The 15,008-nt window shown below is 32.9% G+C and overlaps 2 protein-coding genes across 2 annotated transcripts; both read left to right on the plus strand.

Annotated features, from left to right (window-relative positions):
• Positions 1 to 385: 385 nt before the first annotated feature.
• On the plus strand, positions 386 to 3,420 carry LOC100796534 (transcription factor bHLH130). The gene is made up of 6 exons (XM_003554142.5): positions 386 to 1,417; positions 1,870 to 2,189; positions 2,274 to 2,444; positions 2,631 to 2,696; positions 2,784 to 2,852; positions 2,947 to 3,420. The coding sequence occupies exons 1-6, from the start codon at positions 964 to 966 to the stop codon at positions 3,016 to 3,018; spliced, it is 1,152 nt and encodes a 383-aa protein (XP_003554190.1). The 5' UTR covers positions 386 to 963; the 3' UTR covers positions 3,019 to 3,420.
• A 6,062-nt stretch (positions 3,421 to 9,482) lies between these two features.
• LOC100805575 (protein POLYCHOME) lies at positions 9,483 to 10,807 on the plus strand. Its single transcript, XM_006604318.4, has 2 exons — positions 9,483 to 9,959; positions 10,058 to 10,807. The coding sequence occupies exons 1-2, from the start codon at positions 9,687 to 9,689 to the stop codon at positions 10,439 to 10,441; spliced, it is 657 nt and encodes a 218-aa protein (XP_006604381.1). The 5' UTR covers positions 9,483 to 9,686; the 3' UTR covers positions 10,442 to 10,807.
• The last annotated feature ends 4,201 nt before the right edge of the window (positions 10,808 to 15,008 follow it).

Consider the following 15,008-nt stretch of genomic DNA (forward strand, 5'->3'; position numbering starts at 1 on the left):
AAATTATTTTTATCAAAAGATAAAACTCAAATATTATTCTAATAATTTAATCTTAATTTTAATATATTAATCATCATTCATGACTCAATCAACCTTTATTTTCAAAAGTTATTACTACCCACTTAAAAAATATCCCAATTTAACCAATAATAATAATTATTATAAGCATTAAAATTGTACTACCAAATAAATTTTATAACGTAGTCAATTAAAGTAGTATTTCCTGTGTTTTGAATTATCAAGCAATCTAAGAACAGACAAATAGTATCCGGTCTTGTGACGCTGGTTGATGTACTCCTGCAATCTCTCATTGGCCGAACGTACTGCAATAACATACTATCATATAAAAAAATTGTACTGCAAACACAAAATTAAATATTAAATTGTACTCATTCATACGGTATTTTAATAACATTTTTTTCTATCTCGGTTGTAGAACTTCTCTCTTTCCAATTTTCTCAAGACATTTAATTAAGATAAATAATCTTACATCAATTAATTAACGGACGTGATATTTGATGTCATTTTCTCTCTAGTGTTGGAAAAAATAAATATGATTTCTCTTTAACTATTATTACCTTCCTCAGTTGAGTTCCTTGGTTTGAGTTGAGTTTCTTCTCTCTTTCTCCTTCCTCGTCCACCTCTCTACACTCACGAGATCTTGCTCTTTTTTGTCAAAAAGCAGCAAAATAATCAAATTTCTGAAACTGCCCAAACTCATCTCTTTCTGCTTGTCCTTTTCCCTGTTTGGGGTGTTTATCTGTTACGCTTCTGCACAACACCTTTCCCTTTATAATCCCTCCTTGAATTTTGTGCAACCAAGGTTTCCTTTTCCTTCCCGTTTGGGTTCCTTCTCAGTTCTCACGTGATCCTTTTCATTTTTTTCATCTCCCATAATGATTCTCTAGCATCTCATATCACCTTGTTGACTTTGTTCTCTTTCAAGTAACAAATTAATTGATTATGGATTCGAATTCGCGCTACCAAGTTCAGCAGCAACACCAACACAATTCTGGGTTACTTCGATTTCGTTCTGCCCCTCCCGCAAATCTCAAACAACAAGGCGAAGCTGCCAATAATAATGGGAGCGCGTGGGAGGGTTCTGAACCGCTTTTGAGATTCTTGAATTCCGGGGACACCCATGATACGACGTCGTCGCCTACCTTACGAGAATTCGTGGATAATAAGGTTTCTAATAATAGTAAACCTGCGAAGGAGTCATCATCACCTCTGAGTCGCATGAATTCCCAACAGGGTTATAGTACTTCTATGTTACCCTCTCGGAGTACTGTAACTTCAGCTATGATGTTGGGTTCTATGGGAAAGAATCAGAGTGCCAAAAGCTTTGATTCCAATCTTCTCAGGCAAAGTAGCTTCCCTGCTGGCCATTTCTCTAACAACATCTCCTTTCAGAACGGTAACCTACTTGTTCTGTATTCAGTTCTTGTTGAATAATTTCTTTTTCCCCACTTTTTAGGTCATTTTAATGTTTCCTTGGATGTCCGTACATTTTTTTTAGCACCGCATGGAAAATAGTTGTTGATTTCAATTGCAGTTGCATGTTCTGACTTTTGAAATTAGACAGCAATGATATGTTGAAAGTGGTTAGATATTAAAATCATTTATGATTAGCAGCCCAAGATTCGATTTTGGAAGAGTTGAATAAATCTTTGATGTTAACAAAAAGCTGTGGTGCTTGTACGGAAACAATATTGGGAATTTAATCTTACCTTTATTCATACTTTTTAGTAACTTGAGTTCGAGAATTTATAAGCTTTTGACAAACGCCCTTATATATATTATGTTGTAAAGAAGAAAGTCTTGATTCTCAGTTGTTACTGAGAAGTAATTTATGTTTGTAAATTGCAGGGTATGATACTATGAAAGGTGTTGGAAACTATAGTGGGGTCAATGGCAATGATGGTGAACTTAGTCTATCTATGAACAGAATGAAGAATCAAATAAGCTTCTCATCAATAAGTCCTTCTTCTTCCTTGGGAGTGCTATCACCAACTTCCAAAATAGGCACGGAGGGTATTAGGGTAACTAGCACTGAGGATGGGAGGCAGGGAGGGAGCAATGGTGATGCTCGATATTTTGGCCCTGGATTCTCCTATGCTTCTTGGAATGAGCCTTCACACCACAAAAGACAGCGAAGTAGTAATGATGAGTTACTTTCTGATTCTCAGGTATATAGGATTTTCAATTTTTTTAATTGTGTTGTTGTTGTTTCATTTATGGTTCCTATAATGCAAATATGCTGGCGTACTCAGGATGGAGAACTAGGAAATCAAGTTCAAACACTTTCGCATCATTTGAGTTTGCCAAGAACGTCGTCGGATATGTTTGCTATGGATAGTTTGCTTCAGTTTTCAGATTCTGTTCCTTGTAAAATCAGAGCTAAGAGAGGCTTTGCTACACATCCTCGAAGCATTGCCGAAAGGGCAAGTAGATATATAATACCTATATTTGTCAAAACTTATTTTTACAAACATTTGGTACAATGAAGCTGTTAATACTAAAATGAAATACTACTACTATAGTACATAGTCCATGCCTTTGCCAAAACTATGAGAAATGGATGATTATTTCTAATTCATGGACTAATTTTAAGAGATTATCGTTTTCAGGTGAGAAGAAGTCGGATCAGTGAACGAATAAGAAAATTGCAAGAGCTTGTTCCAAACATGGACAAGGTAAGATTCATTACACAATTTTATTTGCCCTATGATTAATAGTGTATTTTGTGTTTGGAATGCTAACATTTCTGGAGTTATTGGCAGCAAACTAGCACAGCAGAGATGTTGGACTTGGCTGTAGACTACATAAAAGATCTTCAGAAAGAATTCAAGGTATTCAATGGGAGAAGTTTATTAGATCCCCAAACCATGCAATTAATGACTTTTTCATGCATGCATTAACGTTTTTTTTAATACCTTTATGCAGACTCTGAACGATAAACGGGCTAAATGCAAATGTATAAACATGCAGAAGTCAGAAGCAGATCAAGTTGCTTGAGTTTCTTTTGTACAGGTAATAAAAAGGAACTACGCCAAACATGAATAGGACCCGGGTTTTATATTTTGACGTGCTGAAAAATCAATAGAACAAAGTTAATATGCAGAATGCCAGCTTTTAACTCTTCATGCCACATTGTGTATTTTGAGTTAACGGGAGTTCCAGCCACACAGACAATAAATCATAATTTTGTATACAAAAATTCTAATGAATTAATTTTAGCTTATTTTTCCCCGTGCTCCTAAACTTATCAAAGACTTCCCAGAGTTTGGATTAGGAGGAAAATTTGTGGTTTCTTTCTTTTTATTATTACAAAACAATTTAGATGAGTTGGATTTCAGGAACTCACCAAGCTAAACAGCTTTTAAGACTCAAAGAATGAGATATGAATTTGTTTTTTTATCAATTAGATCAATATTTATTAGTTTGTGGTTTCTTATTGAATTGATGCATTATAAATGAAATCCGACATTGAGTAGTTGTTTTTTGTCTTATGGAGAACAATTCAATATTGTAGAGATACTTTAATTTACTCATTTTATTGTTAGGGCTGCCAGGTTGTTTGAAGAAACTAAAAAGTATAAAATACCAAAGTGATGCAGGTATGACCATATGAGCCACGAGGTTAAACAGCGATTCCGGAAATGGTTAAAGAATCTGACGTAAAAGATTGAAAGTACCACACTCAAAATAACAAATACGTTGAAATCAAGTAATTAACACGAGCTTCAACTTGAAAGATAAAGACCAAAAACAAAAGTCGTTTTTAAAGGATTTCATTCTATAAACAAAAAATATCATTTGAATTTTTGACATTTACGGGTTTATTACATGAATGATGAGGGGAGCAAATGTCATTCTCATCAGGCCAACTTGTTTGAATTGCAACAAAGTCATGTCGATTGAAGGACCCTTATATTATAACCCCAAACGAAACTGTTCGATACCAAGTGCGATTGGCTTTGATCCGATCGTGTTTATAGCAGATCATCCAGCTAAACTTGTGGATAGGGATACTGGTTTGTACTTTGTACCATGAATTAAGTTTGTGGGAAATTTTATCAAAAAAGAGCCTAACACCCGCTATAGAGGAGTATGTTTTCATGAACTAGTATGTCTTGATAGGGCATTTCCATCGATTTATAGATGAAATGTTTTATTCAAAGTTTTAGAATATCATTTGAATTGTATGTGATTTCATAAACGTGAAGTAATCTTTTATTATAGTTTTTTTTTCAAAATTTATAATGCTGTGATGATGAACGTAATGTATAGTTGATAGAATTTCTGGTTGGTAAAACCCTGATTTTATATATACTCATAGATAAAAATGGTTATACATACCGTGTAAAATGTTATATGATAAAAATCTTGATTTAATATAAAATTTTATATAGTCATTTAATTATAATTTTATTAATTTTTATAATAATTATTTCAAAAAAAGTAATATTAACAATAAATTATAATTAAATAAAGTATAAAAATATTTATATTATCGGTACGTGGTTATTAAACTCATAATTATATATGTTTTTGGTAAATATCTATCATTTTAAGATGTAAAAAAAGTAAAAATACAGACAAAATCATGAAAATATTTTACTAACTACTATTTAATTCAAAGATATTTTCCTTAATGTTGGTCCATTAAACATTCTAAAGCTATAATATGAGTAGGTTGATATTATATGTCGGTCAAATGAGAAAAGATTCTCTCAATTTTTTCTTTTACTAACTTTTTGAAGAAAAAGATGATACTCTTCGGTTTGCATGTATAATTTCCATTTAGTTTATTTTTTTTAGAAACTTAGAAAAAGGAAATGGAAAGAAATAGAATAAAGAAGATATTGATGAAATATGAGCTGTACTTGCATGTCTATGATTTATTACATGTTTTTCACTACAAAAAAAAAAGTATTTTTCCGATGACAAGTAACACTAATAATCCGTCGCTAATAAGATGTTTCAATGAATTTCGGACGGACCCAAATCCGTCGGAAAAATCATCGTAAAAAATGTTAATTGATGGATTTTTGTTGTCCATCGAAAATTTTTGACGCAATTTGCATCTAAAAGGATCTAGGAAAAATTTCCGATGGCCAATGTTCAGAAATTTGAGATTGATATATCCGTTGAAATTTCACAAGGATCATTTCTAACAGAAATTCTGTCACAAAATTCCCATGACTTATTACAGACGGATATTTGTGTCGCAAAGATCATTTCCACCGACATTTTTGTCAAAAATCTCCCATGGATCATTTTCGACGGACATGTTGGTTGCAAATTTCTGATGGACCATTTTCGACGGATTATTTCGTCGCAAAGTTTCATCAATTTTTTTTATATAAAATTTATTATTTGTAGTTTTTTATCATTAATAATTTATAAATTATTTTATGCATTTATATTATTTACCATGATATATATTTGAATTAAGACATACTTATAAATTAGGAAATAGTAAAATTGATAAATCCAAAACATGGAGTAAAATAAGTCATTAAGTTAAATTAAAAACACAAATCTAGTAACATAAATTCCAGTCTGACAATAATTAACTTTAAGACTGACAAATAGTAAAGATTATATTTCACAATAATTAACTTTAAGACTGACAAATAACTTGAATAAAAACAGTAGTTTTTCCATTCATAGTTTTTGTGAATAATTTTTTTTTTAACCAAGAGGTATCCAGAATTTTTTATTGGTTGGATAAACAAATAAATAAGGTGACAGCCAACCTACCTCTATAAATAAAAATTTAAAACACTAATGATGAATCTAGTAACATAAATTCCAGTCCTTATTATGTAAAGGATTTAAAACATCACATAAAATACATTAGCATAAATGACTACTTTTTGCAGTAAACATTATGCCTAGCAAATGTTACTAGAATTTAATTGCATATTACTGTAAAAATTTACATTGTCAATTAAAAAATATTCCAAATTAATTTTAAAGTAATTATTACAAAAATAATAAGTGATGACCATATATATATATATAACCTTTATTAGTATATTGTAATTAAACTTTTTTTTTTGTTATACTCATTTTCTTCTTATTTCTAGACAGGGTTATCGACATTAAAATATTTTTATCACAAGTATTTATAAATAAATTTATAACTTCGATGACATAATTTTATTGATGTCAACTTTGTATCCCTTTCGTAGAACTTTATTACCGTCTTTAAATTGAACGCAATTCATAACTTTCTCCGGTATCAACAGTGCAGTTATAAATTATTTTAGAGTCTAGCATTACGAAGTTGTTGCGTTAGCATTGGTCAAATATATTCTTGAAAATACTTTTTATTTGTTGGTAGTGATAAACAAAACATAAATCTTTCGGAAAAAGCAAAATAAGAATAATAAAAAAAAGGAAGGAAAATTGATGAATACATGTTGAGTAAATGATTGGTGCGCGACCTTATAATTCTTATGGAGGGCGTAGAGACCCAGAAACGACGTCGTTGCAGCCCAGTGAAAAACGATGTCAATCGCACAAATCTTGAATTGTGAGAGGTGTGGGCTCAAAGTGTTGAGTAAAGGATTGGTGCGCGACCTTGTAATCCTTGTGGAGGGCGTAGAGATCCAGAAACGACGCAACTGTAGCCCAATGAAGAACGATATCCAATCGCCCAAATCCTGAATTGTGAGAGGTGTGGGCTCAAAGTGTTGAATAAAGGATTGATGCGCGACCTTGTAATCCTTGTGGAGGGCGTAGAGACCCAGAAACGACGCAACTGTAGCCCAATGAAGAACGATGTCCAATCGCCCAAATCCTGAATTGTGAAAGGTGTGGGCTCAAAGTGTTGAATAAAGGATTGATGCGCGACCTTGTAATCCTTGTGGAGGGCGTAGAGACCTAGAAACGACGCAACTGTAGCCCAATGAAGAACGATGTCCAATCGCCCAAATCCTGAATTGTGAGAGGTGTGGGCTCAAAGTGTTGAATAAAGGATTGATGCGCGACCTTGTAATCCTTGTGGAGGGCGTAGAGACCCAGAAACGACGCAACTGTAGCCCAATGAAGAACGATGTCCAATCGCCCAAATCTTGAATTGTGAGAGGTGTGGGCTCAAAGTGTTGAATAAAGGATTGATGCGCGACCTTGTAATCCTTGTGGAGGGCGTAGAGACCCAGAAACGACACCATGCAGGATCAGTGTGGGCTCATAGCGCGGGGCGGCAATGTCGGTGACAGGATATGGGAGCAAGCAAAAACGCAGTGGGTAAGATTGAAAAGTGAGTGAGAGACATTTAGGGTTGGGGTCTTTTTATTTTCCAAGTTTTTAAATTCCGATGGATGCATTTTCCATTGAAATAATTTGCCGGAAAGTTATCAAATTTTCGACAAACCTATATCTATGGGTAACCTGTTGTCAGTAAGTTATACTTCCAGCGGAATGAATTCCATGAAAAAAATTCCGTTGAAAATTCCAATATTTCCAACGGAATCAATTCCGTCGATAATAACTTATTTTCTTGTAGTGTTTTTGTTAGAAAAATTGGTGAAATGGTAACTTTAACTCTTGTATATATGTAAAATGTTAATGACATGATGCAGTTATTAGCAGAGACTTATCTAAGAAAAATAGTTTTTTATAAAAAAAATTACTAACATAAACCTAAATTGCAAATAACCTTATCTAATAATACTACTCCAGTGACTCGACTAGTGCATAAATGTCACGTATTATGGCATGTTAGTTGATAAAAATTGTTTTTCACATATTAATTGATTCCATTCCATTTTGGCGGCTATTTTGTTTTATGCTTGCTTTCAATTTGCATTTTAATATACAAGGGCAGCAAATAGGATAGGGGGTGTAGGTAAATTACGTAGCTTGTACTTGGAATTATTATTTTAATGAAGCGAATTGCAATTCTACATATTACTATATTACGGTTAGGTTGCAAATTTTCTTTTATAAACCTCTTGACCCAGTGTAAAAGAATTGACTTTAATGAACTTAAAAAGATAAATGAATTCTAGATCACACAAAATGATCCAAGTACACGGAAAAAATAAGAAAAAGACAAAATGGGTGAAAATTATTCAAACTTAATTGCCATTGATAGTAATTCTATCATATACAACTTACATTAATTAAGTATCCAAAATACGTAATATGGACGACAAATATCGTTATTTTGTTTATGTTGTTACTTAACAGACAGTAAGAATTAAAATCAAACTAATATTTTTTAAAAGACAAAAATCAAAATGACTATATTTTTTCAAGGACCCAAATCATATTTAAGCTAATTTTAAAAACAAGGTTATCTTAACCACTAGAATAAAGTATTGTTATTGATGGATAAAAATATTATTGCACTAATAAAAATGTCTTAATAAGTCACTAAAACATCAACAGAAAAAAATTAATACTGAGTGATCAAATTATAATTAAGATAATTAGTATTAAAAAGAAAAATTATTCTTTATATAGTTTTACAATATTATATTTTTTTACTAAGTAAATATGTATGCAGTTCTCCACACATTTTTTAGGAAAGTTCTCCACACATTTTAGTTGTATGTAATATATTTTAATACATATATCAATTTATTTAGTGTTCGATCTTATGGTTGGTGTTAAAGCATAGGATAATAGATTCAAATTTCACAATCAACCTTTTTTCAATTTTCAAACTATTTTTAAGCACCACTTAAAACTTTCACGGTAAATTAAGAGTTAGACAAAATTTTATTAAGTTTAAAAGTACGAGTTCTAGATTTTAATAACTGAAACTAGAGGGATTAAAATTCTGAGTCAAAAACAGAATTAAGCCAAAATATTAATTCTTTTAGCTTAAGTTGTTTTTTTATACTCCTTCTCTTTTAGAATATACAATGTTTAAGATTTTTTTATAAGTATTAAGAAATGTAGTTAATTTATTGAATTTCAAAGAAAACATTAAGTAATTTTTTAATATGTCATTTTATCTCTAAATAATGATTCATGTATTCTTCTTATCTAATACTCTCATTAGGTATTTATTAAGGATATCCTTAAAAAAAAAGTATCTAATGTAGCATTGATGGTGTAAAATAACATATATTCTGGTATGGAGTGAGTACCTATGCAATGAATTTATTTTCTTTTAATAACAATTACTTAGCTAAATTTAAAATGTTAAATCACATTAGACCTTTTATTTGAATTTCAAAAGAAAATTAATTAAAAAATATTGTAATAATCTTGGAACAAAATTAAGTTTTTATGAGTATTAGAATTAAGGAGCGATTGATTGTTGAAATTTGTTAATAACTATAAGTTATAACTATTAAACGAAATGAGCAAATCTTGACATGATTTTAAGGCCCAAATACAATTGAAGCCCAATGTTTTTAAAAGAATATTAAAAAAAGGTGAAATTGAATCTACGCTTATCCCGCCAATGGGAAATTTGAAATTCAAAACGAACCGTTTGCGTTTCATTTTTCGACAGGGAGAGTAGAACATTCCAGGAAAATTTGCAGTTTTCACTTCGGCGATATAAGTGCGCATCTTTTCATTTTGAAAATTTGCCATTTCGGTCTTCTCCAAACCCCTTTTTCCTTTCGCTCTCGCGAAACCCAGCAGTTCCCACTCTCACAAACCCTAACCACGGCACCACCACATTCTCTCGCTTCCCCCTCCCTTCAGCCATGCCCCAATCACGTCACCGTCGCGTAACCGTCGTCGACCTCGCCGCCTCCTTAGCCCGCCGCCGCGTCTCATTTATCTTCAACGAAGCTCCGACTCTCCGTACCCCTCCAAGAACCGCCGCCTTCGGTCGCGGAAGAGCTCGCGCTTCTCCCCGCTCCCAGAACATACCGCCATCAACTGCGCGACGTGGTAGAGGACGCGTTCCGTTACGCTCCGTGCTTCCGGCGTGGTTCCCTAGGACACCACTCCGTGACATTACTGCTGTCGTTCAGGTAAAAGTCTAAACTAAACGCAGCGCCGTTTTTTCGTTTCTTTCACTTTTTGATTCAATCTTTTTATGTTTTTGCGTGCGTTTTTGGTTAATGCTAAGGCGATCGAGAGGAGAAGTGCGAGGCTAGGAGAAGTCGAAGGCCAGCGAATCGGAAACACTGATCCTGCTTCAGATCGTTTAGTTTCGGAACCTTCCGAACCTGCTTCTGCTTCTGCCTCTGCCTCTGCGGTGAAATCGCCGAAATCAGTTGGAGTGAAACTCCGAACGCCGTTCGGGAGCAAGGTCCCGAAGATCTTCCTCGACATATCCGAGTTACCGGAACACGACGAATCGGAGGCTCTGACGCCGCAGAAGAAGCTTCTCGACAACATCGATCAGGTTGAGGAAGCGGTGCGCGAAGAACTGAACAAGCTGAAGAGAACTCCGAGCGCGAAGAAAACAGAGAGGGAAAAGCGGGTTCGCACATTGATGTCCATGAGGTAAACGAATTGAGATTTTGATTTTTTTTTCATCCACAGAGCCATAGGCAGCAGAGCAGGGGTATTATAGTCATTTTACTCTGGACTGAGTTGATTCAGCGGGACAGTGTTTTTCCGGTTCGCTTTGCTTGCGTCTTCGGCTTGAAGTTGCAAGATATTATTCTCTAGTTTTGTTTTTACTAACTTTCTTGTTGGAACTTTTTTGATTAGTAGTGTTCGTTGATAGATATATCCATCATTTTCTTGTGATGGTTAGTGATTCCCAGCTCCTGTTGTACATATTTCCCATACATTTCGGGTTGGTGATTACTTCTTGTGTACCAATTGTAAAACAGTTCAAGATAACAATCGATTCGTTTTTTGGTGCCAACTTTTTTGCATTTTGATTCAGTTGCTTTTTCACTTTTTGTCTCACTGAATCATTTCTTACAACGTGCTTGCGAAAATTAGAAGCTGAATTTGGTTTGGAAATGGTTTAGTTCAATTTTTGGTGGAGGAACAAAATTGTCGTTTTTTTCTAAGCGTGATCCTAACATTTTTTAACAAACTTGCTTCAGTAACAACAACATAGAAAGAAAGGTTTACGTGGTAGCTAATTCAGTTGCCAATTAAATGGCGTTGATGCTATAAGAGTTTAACTGTGCAATTGGCTTTCTTTGGTTCTCATTTTCATAACTTAAAATCTAATCCTTTTCTGAACTGTGTATTCGTATTAGTCTCACAGTGTTTTCAAAATCGGGTTAATAACTTTGAAACAGGCAAAGCAAAAGTCCCAACAAAAAATTGTTTTGTAAAAAATATATGAACTTTGATTATGTAATTGGCTTGTGTTCCAATTTGTATAGTTTGTGCCAAGTTGGATTTATCAATGATATTGGCTCTGATACCAGTTGGTTGGTTGGTTGGCTTTTTGATACACAAGATCCTTCTAAGAGTCAAGTGTAGAGCATACTAGCTGATGAGAGTTTCAAATGATAATCATTATATAACTTAGAGAGGAGAAGGAATCTAAAAGAGAGTCATTTTAGTAAGAAGGGAGTATTATTCGATTCAGTGTGCCTTAACATACAAAGTCTTATTCGAGGGAGGATAAGATTATTACAACAACGGATAACATGGAATCTACTTTATTACATATAAGATAAGGCTGTGTAGACTTAAGATAAGACAACTTTTAAATGACTGACACGTGGCACACAATGACGAGGATAGGATTACGGTCATCCTTATCCCGAAGATTACTCTCTTTACAGCAAACCTCTATATAAGTGTTCTTCAGCCGTCACTAGTTTGACTTGTAGTTTGATCTGGTGAGACTTCCGTACACTGGGTGGTGACAACGATATCTCTTTTTATGTAACAAATCCTCCATCAACTGAGCATTATAGTTTTCTCAGACTTGTTCTAATGTGGAATGGTCATCAACCAAATCTTCCACCTTGTGAAACTCAGGTTCTGGAACATAGATTTCTGTTCGAATTTGACCATCATCTGTATTCTGGAGTATTATCCTATTAGTAGGATAAATATGGATAACTATCATTTGGCCTTTGAGATGAACTCGGTAGATTTGGATCTATAGTTCTGTATGAGTAATTGTTGACTTCACAGAGATGTCTTGCTAGCTGATAGCGATGACTTTCTTCCAAGGGGTATGCTTCAAAGGTTCCCCAGATTTGAGCTTCATTTCTAGACCAGAGTTGTGCTTGTTCCATAAAGTAGGTACAATGAATAATCACAATAGAAACTAAATTCCCTATGTGATTTTTGAGATCCCTTTTTATCTCTCAATGTCTATAATTTGTTTCAGCTTCATACGCCATCATGCTAAGGGAGAAAACCACTCTAACATTGTCCATAAAAGATATTCATCTTTATATGGATCTGTCAACATGTTGTATGTCATCAAAGGTTTTATGGCGATGGGGATTGAATATTGAACTCTATTACACCAAATGGCCCTGGTTCACACAAATCTCACCCAATCTCATAGAACAATTCAAATATACCTCCAAAGGGTATCTCAGGGTCAAATATTTATGTTGGAGTATGTTTGAATCTCATGGTCTCATGCAGCAAATGGAAATAATGAGACTTAGCATATTTGAGGATCTGTGCAGGAGTATGAGTAACTAATCCTGGAGGGAACACCTTAATAGTTTTGGTTGTTTCAGATAATGGTTTTGAGGAGTGAGTGGAAGTTGTCACCTTAGTAGTTTTGTTGTTTGGTCTGGATAGGAAATCAGGAATCAAATTATCCTTCCCTTTTATGTGTTTTACAGAAGAATCATACCTGGAAAACCAATCCTTAGCCTTAAGATTTGAGGATCGGGTGGCATCTTGTTTTTAAATTCCAAAATTGTTGGAAATGATGAATTATTCATATGAACCTGAAACTGATGTCTTCTCAATTGAAAATCAAATTTCTTGATTCCATTTTTTACCGCCAAGGCCTCTTTAAATGTAGTGTGATAGTGTTTCTCAGCTTCCTTGAATTGTTCATTGGCATGAACACAATAATAATTCTTCTCACCTTCTTGTACTATCATGATAGCTCCCCAATAATGATCACTTGCATCAGTTTGTAATATCCTCTATCTTGTTCCAGGAATCTTTAAGGCTGGGGGATTTTGGGCGATCTTCTTGAGTTCTTTGACTACTATCGTCTGTTCCTCTGACCATGGAGAAGAGTTTTTCTTCAAAAGTTTGGATAATGAGCTGGTGTATTGGGCTACTATAGGGATAAAATCTCTGATATAATTTACAATTCCCAAGAATTGTTGGATCTGTTTCACTGTGAGATTTTTATCAGAAAAATTTAACAGCTCTTGAGCTATGTGAGGCTGATGCTGGTAGGTACCCTGAGAAAAATGCATCCCTAAGAAATCATTCTAGGATTGAAAGCTGGATCTTTTTTTCTGAGAGCATGATCCCATCCCATGCTGGTTGGCTATTTCAAAGAATTGATTCAGCAATTTTTTATGAGAGACAATATCTTATGAAAAAAAAGGAGAATGTCATCTATGTAGACAAAAGTGTTTTCTAGAATAGGTTCAAAAATTTTGGTCATGGTTTTCTGGGAGAGAGATGGTGCTACTTTTGAGACAAAAAGGTAGGATTGTCTATTGATACGGAGCATTTGAAATACATAAAACTGTTTTATATCGATCTTCTGGTTTTAGGTGATTCATCACATTATCATTATTAATAAAGTTTCACACTATTAATTAAATGTGACAAAAGATAAAGAAGTGTTCATTTTTTTTCTTTCATTTGAATCACTACTTTATTTGAAATATTTATAATGGGTCATTGTGATTAATGAAGAAGTTATAAAATACTCACAGTTGATAGTTCTAACTTAGTTTATCTACATTCACGACTCTATATGCGTGGGAAGAAATTTATTCAATCAACACTTATTGATTATCCAGGAATTGAATCAGAAGTAGTGATTTGCCATGAATTTTCCAATAATGGAATATAATTATGAAAGAGGGAAAGCACATATATGGTGATGATATTTTTATTTGGCTTCAAAAAGATGACATTCAGTTAGAACACTAGAAATGTTCATTTTGAGCATTAAAATAGAGAAAGGAGAAATCAAGTGCGAGTGATGTGACTGCTTAGTTATATAAAAAGTAAATAGTTAATTTTGTTTTTGAATGTTTAATTTATTTATAAATGCATTTCTGAAAGATGAAAATACAAAATTTAGTTTATAAAAGTGTAAAAAGTGCAACAAATATATCTGGTCGTTAACTTGTATTTGTCACCGTTAATTAAATAGTCTATGTGGCACAGAGTCCCAAATTCATCATTGAAATGATTGTCAATGTGATCATGCTTATTAGATTGGTTGAAAATGTCAATAAGATATTATTTTTGAACATAAATGTCAGTAATTTTTTGTTAGATAAAAAATGTCAATATTTTTTATTGAAAAAAGATATCTGTAATTTGTTTTGGACTTAAATGTCAGTATGTTTCATTGAACTAAAATGTTAATAAGTTATTATTATTGAACGAAAATGGGAGTTATTTTTTATTGAACCTAAATATAAGTATATTTCTATTGGACTAATTTATTATACCCGAAATTTCATTTTATTTAAGGATAAAATATAATTTTAGAGTAAATTTTTGTCATTTTTATCGTTACAAAAATAACATTACAATAATCACTTAAAAAAATATATTGACAAACATAATTTAAATAAACATAATAATAACGATACTATTAATTATCAATTATAATTTATCTATCACAATAAAAGTTATCTAAAATAAACATCGTATCAGTCTATCAAAATAAACATTGTAATAGTTTATCAATCATTACAATTTTTTTCAAATTATAATAATTAGTCACAATCTATTATAAATAAAAGATAAATATATCTCATATTTCACTTTTTCGAATCTTCACTATTCTATTAACCGTAACGAATGGAAGTTAACGTCTGAATATATTTGTCGCACTTTTTACACTTTGAATGACTAAATTCTATATTTTTATCTTTCAAAGACATATTTGTCAGTAGAGTGAAAAAATGAAAAGTCAAGCA

This window comes from Glycine max, chromosome 19 (genome assembly GCF_000004515.6).
Source record: "Glycine max cultivar Williams 82 chromosome 19, Glycine_max_v4.0, whole genome shotgun sequence".
Taxonomy (NCBI): domain Eukaryota; kingdom Viridiplantae; phylum Streptophyta; class Magnoliopsida; order Fabales; family Fabaceae; genus Glycine; species Glycine max.

What these genes read in the sequence shown, in the direction of transcription:
- LOC100805575 (XM_006604318.4), top strand. Translation starts at nt 9,687, where the DNA reads ATGCCCCAATCACGTCACCGTCGCGTAACCGTCGTCGACCTCGCCGCC. An exon ending in ACATTACTGCTGTCGTTCAG is followed by an intron (nt 9,960 to 10,057) that starts GTAAAAGTCTAA and finishes GTTAATGCTAAG; the next exon opens with GCGATCGAGAGGAGAAGTGC.
- LOC100796534 (XM_003554142.5), top strand. Translation starts at nt 964, where the DNA reads ATGGATTCGAATTCGCGCTACCAAGTTCAGCAGCAACACCAACACAAT. An exon ending in CAACATCTCCTTTCAGAACG is followed by an intron (nt 1,418 to 1,869) that starts GTAACCTACTTG and finishes TGTAAATTGCAG; the next exon opens with GGTATGATACTATGAAAGGT. An exon ending in TTGTTCCAAACATGGACAAG is followed by an intron (nt 2,697 to 2,783) that starts GTAAGATTCATT and finishes AGTTATTGGCAG; the next exon opens with CAAACTAGCACAGCAGAGAT.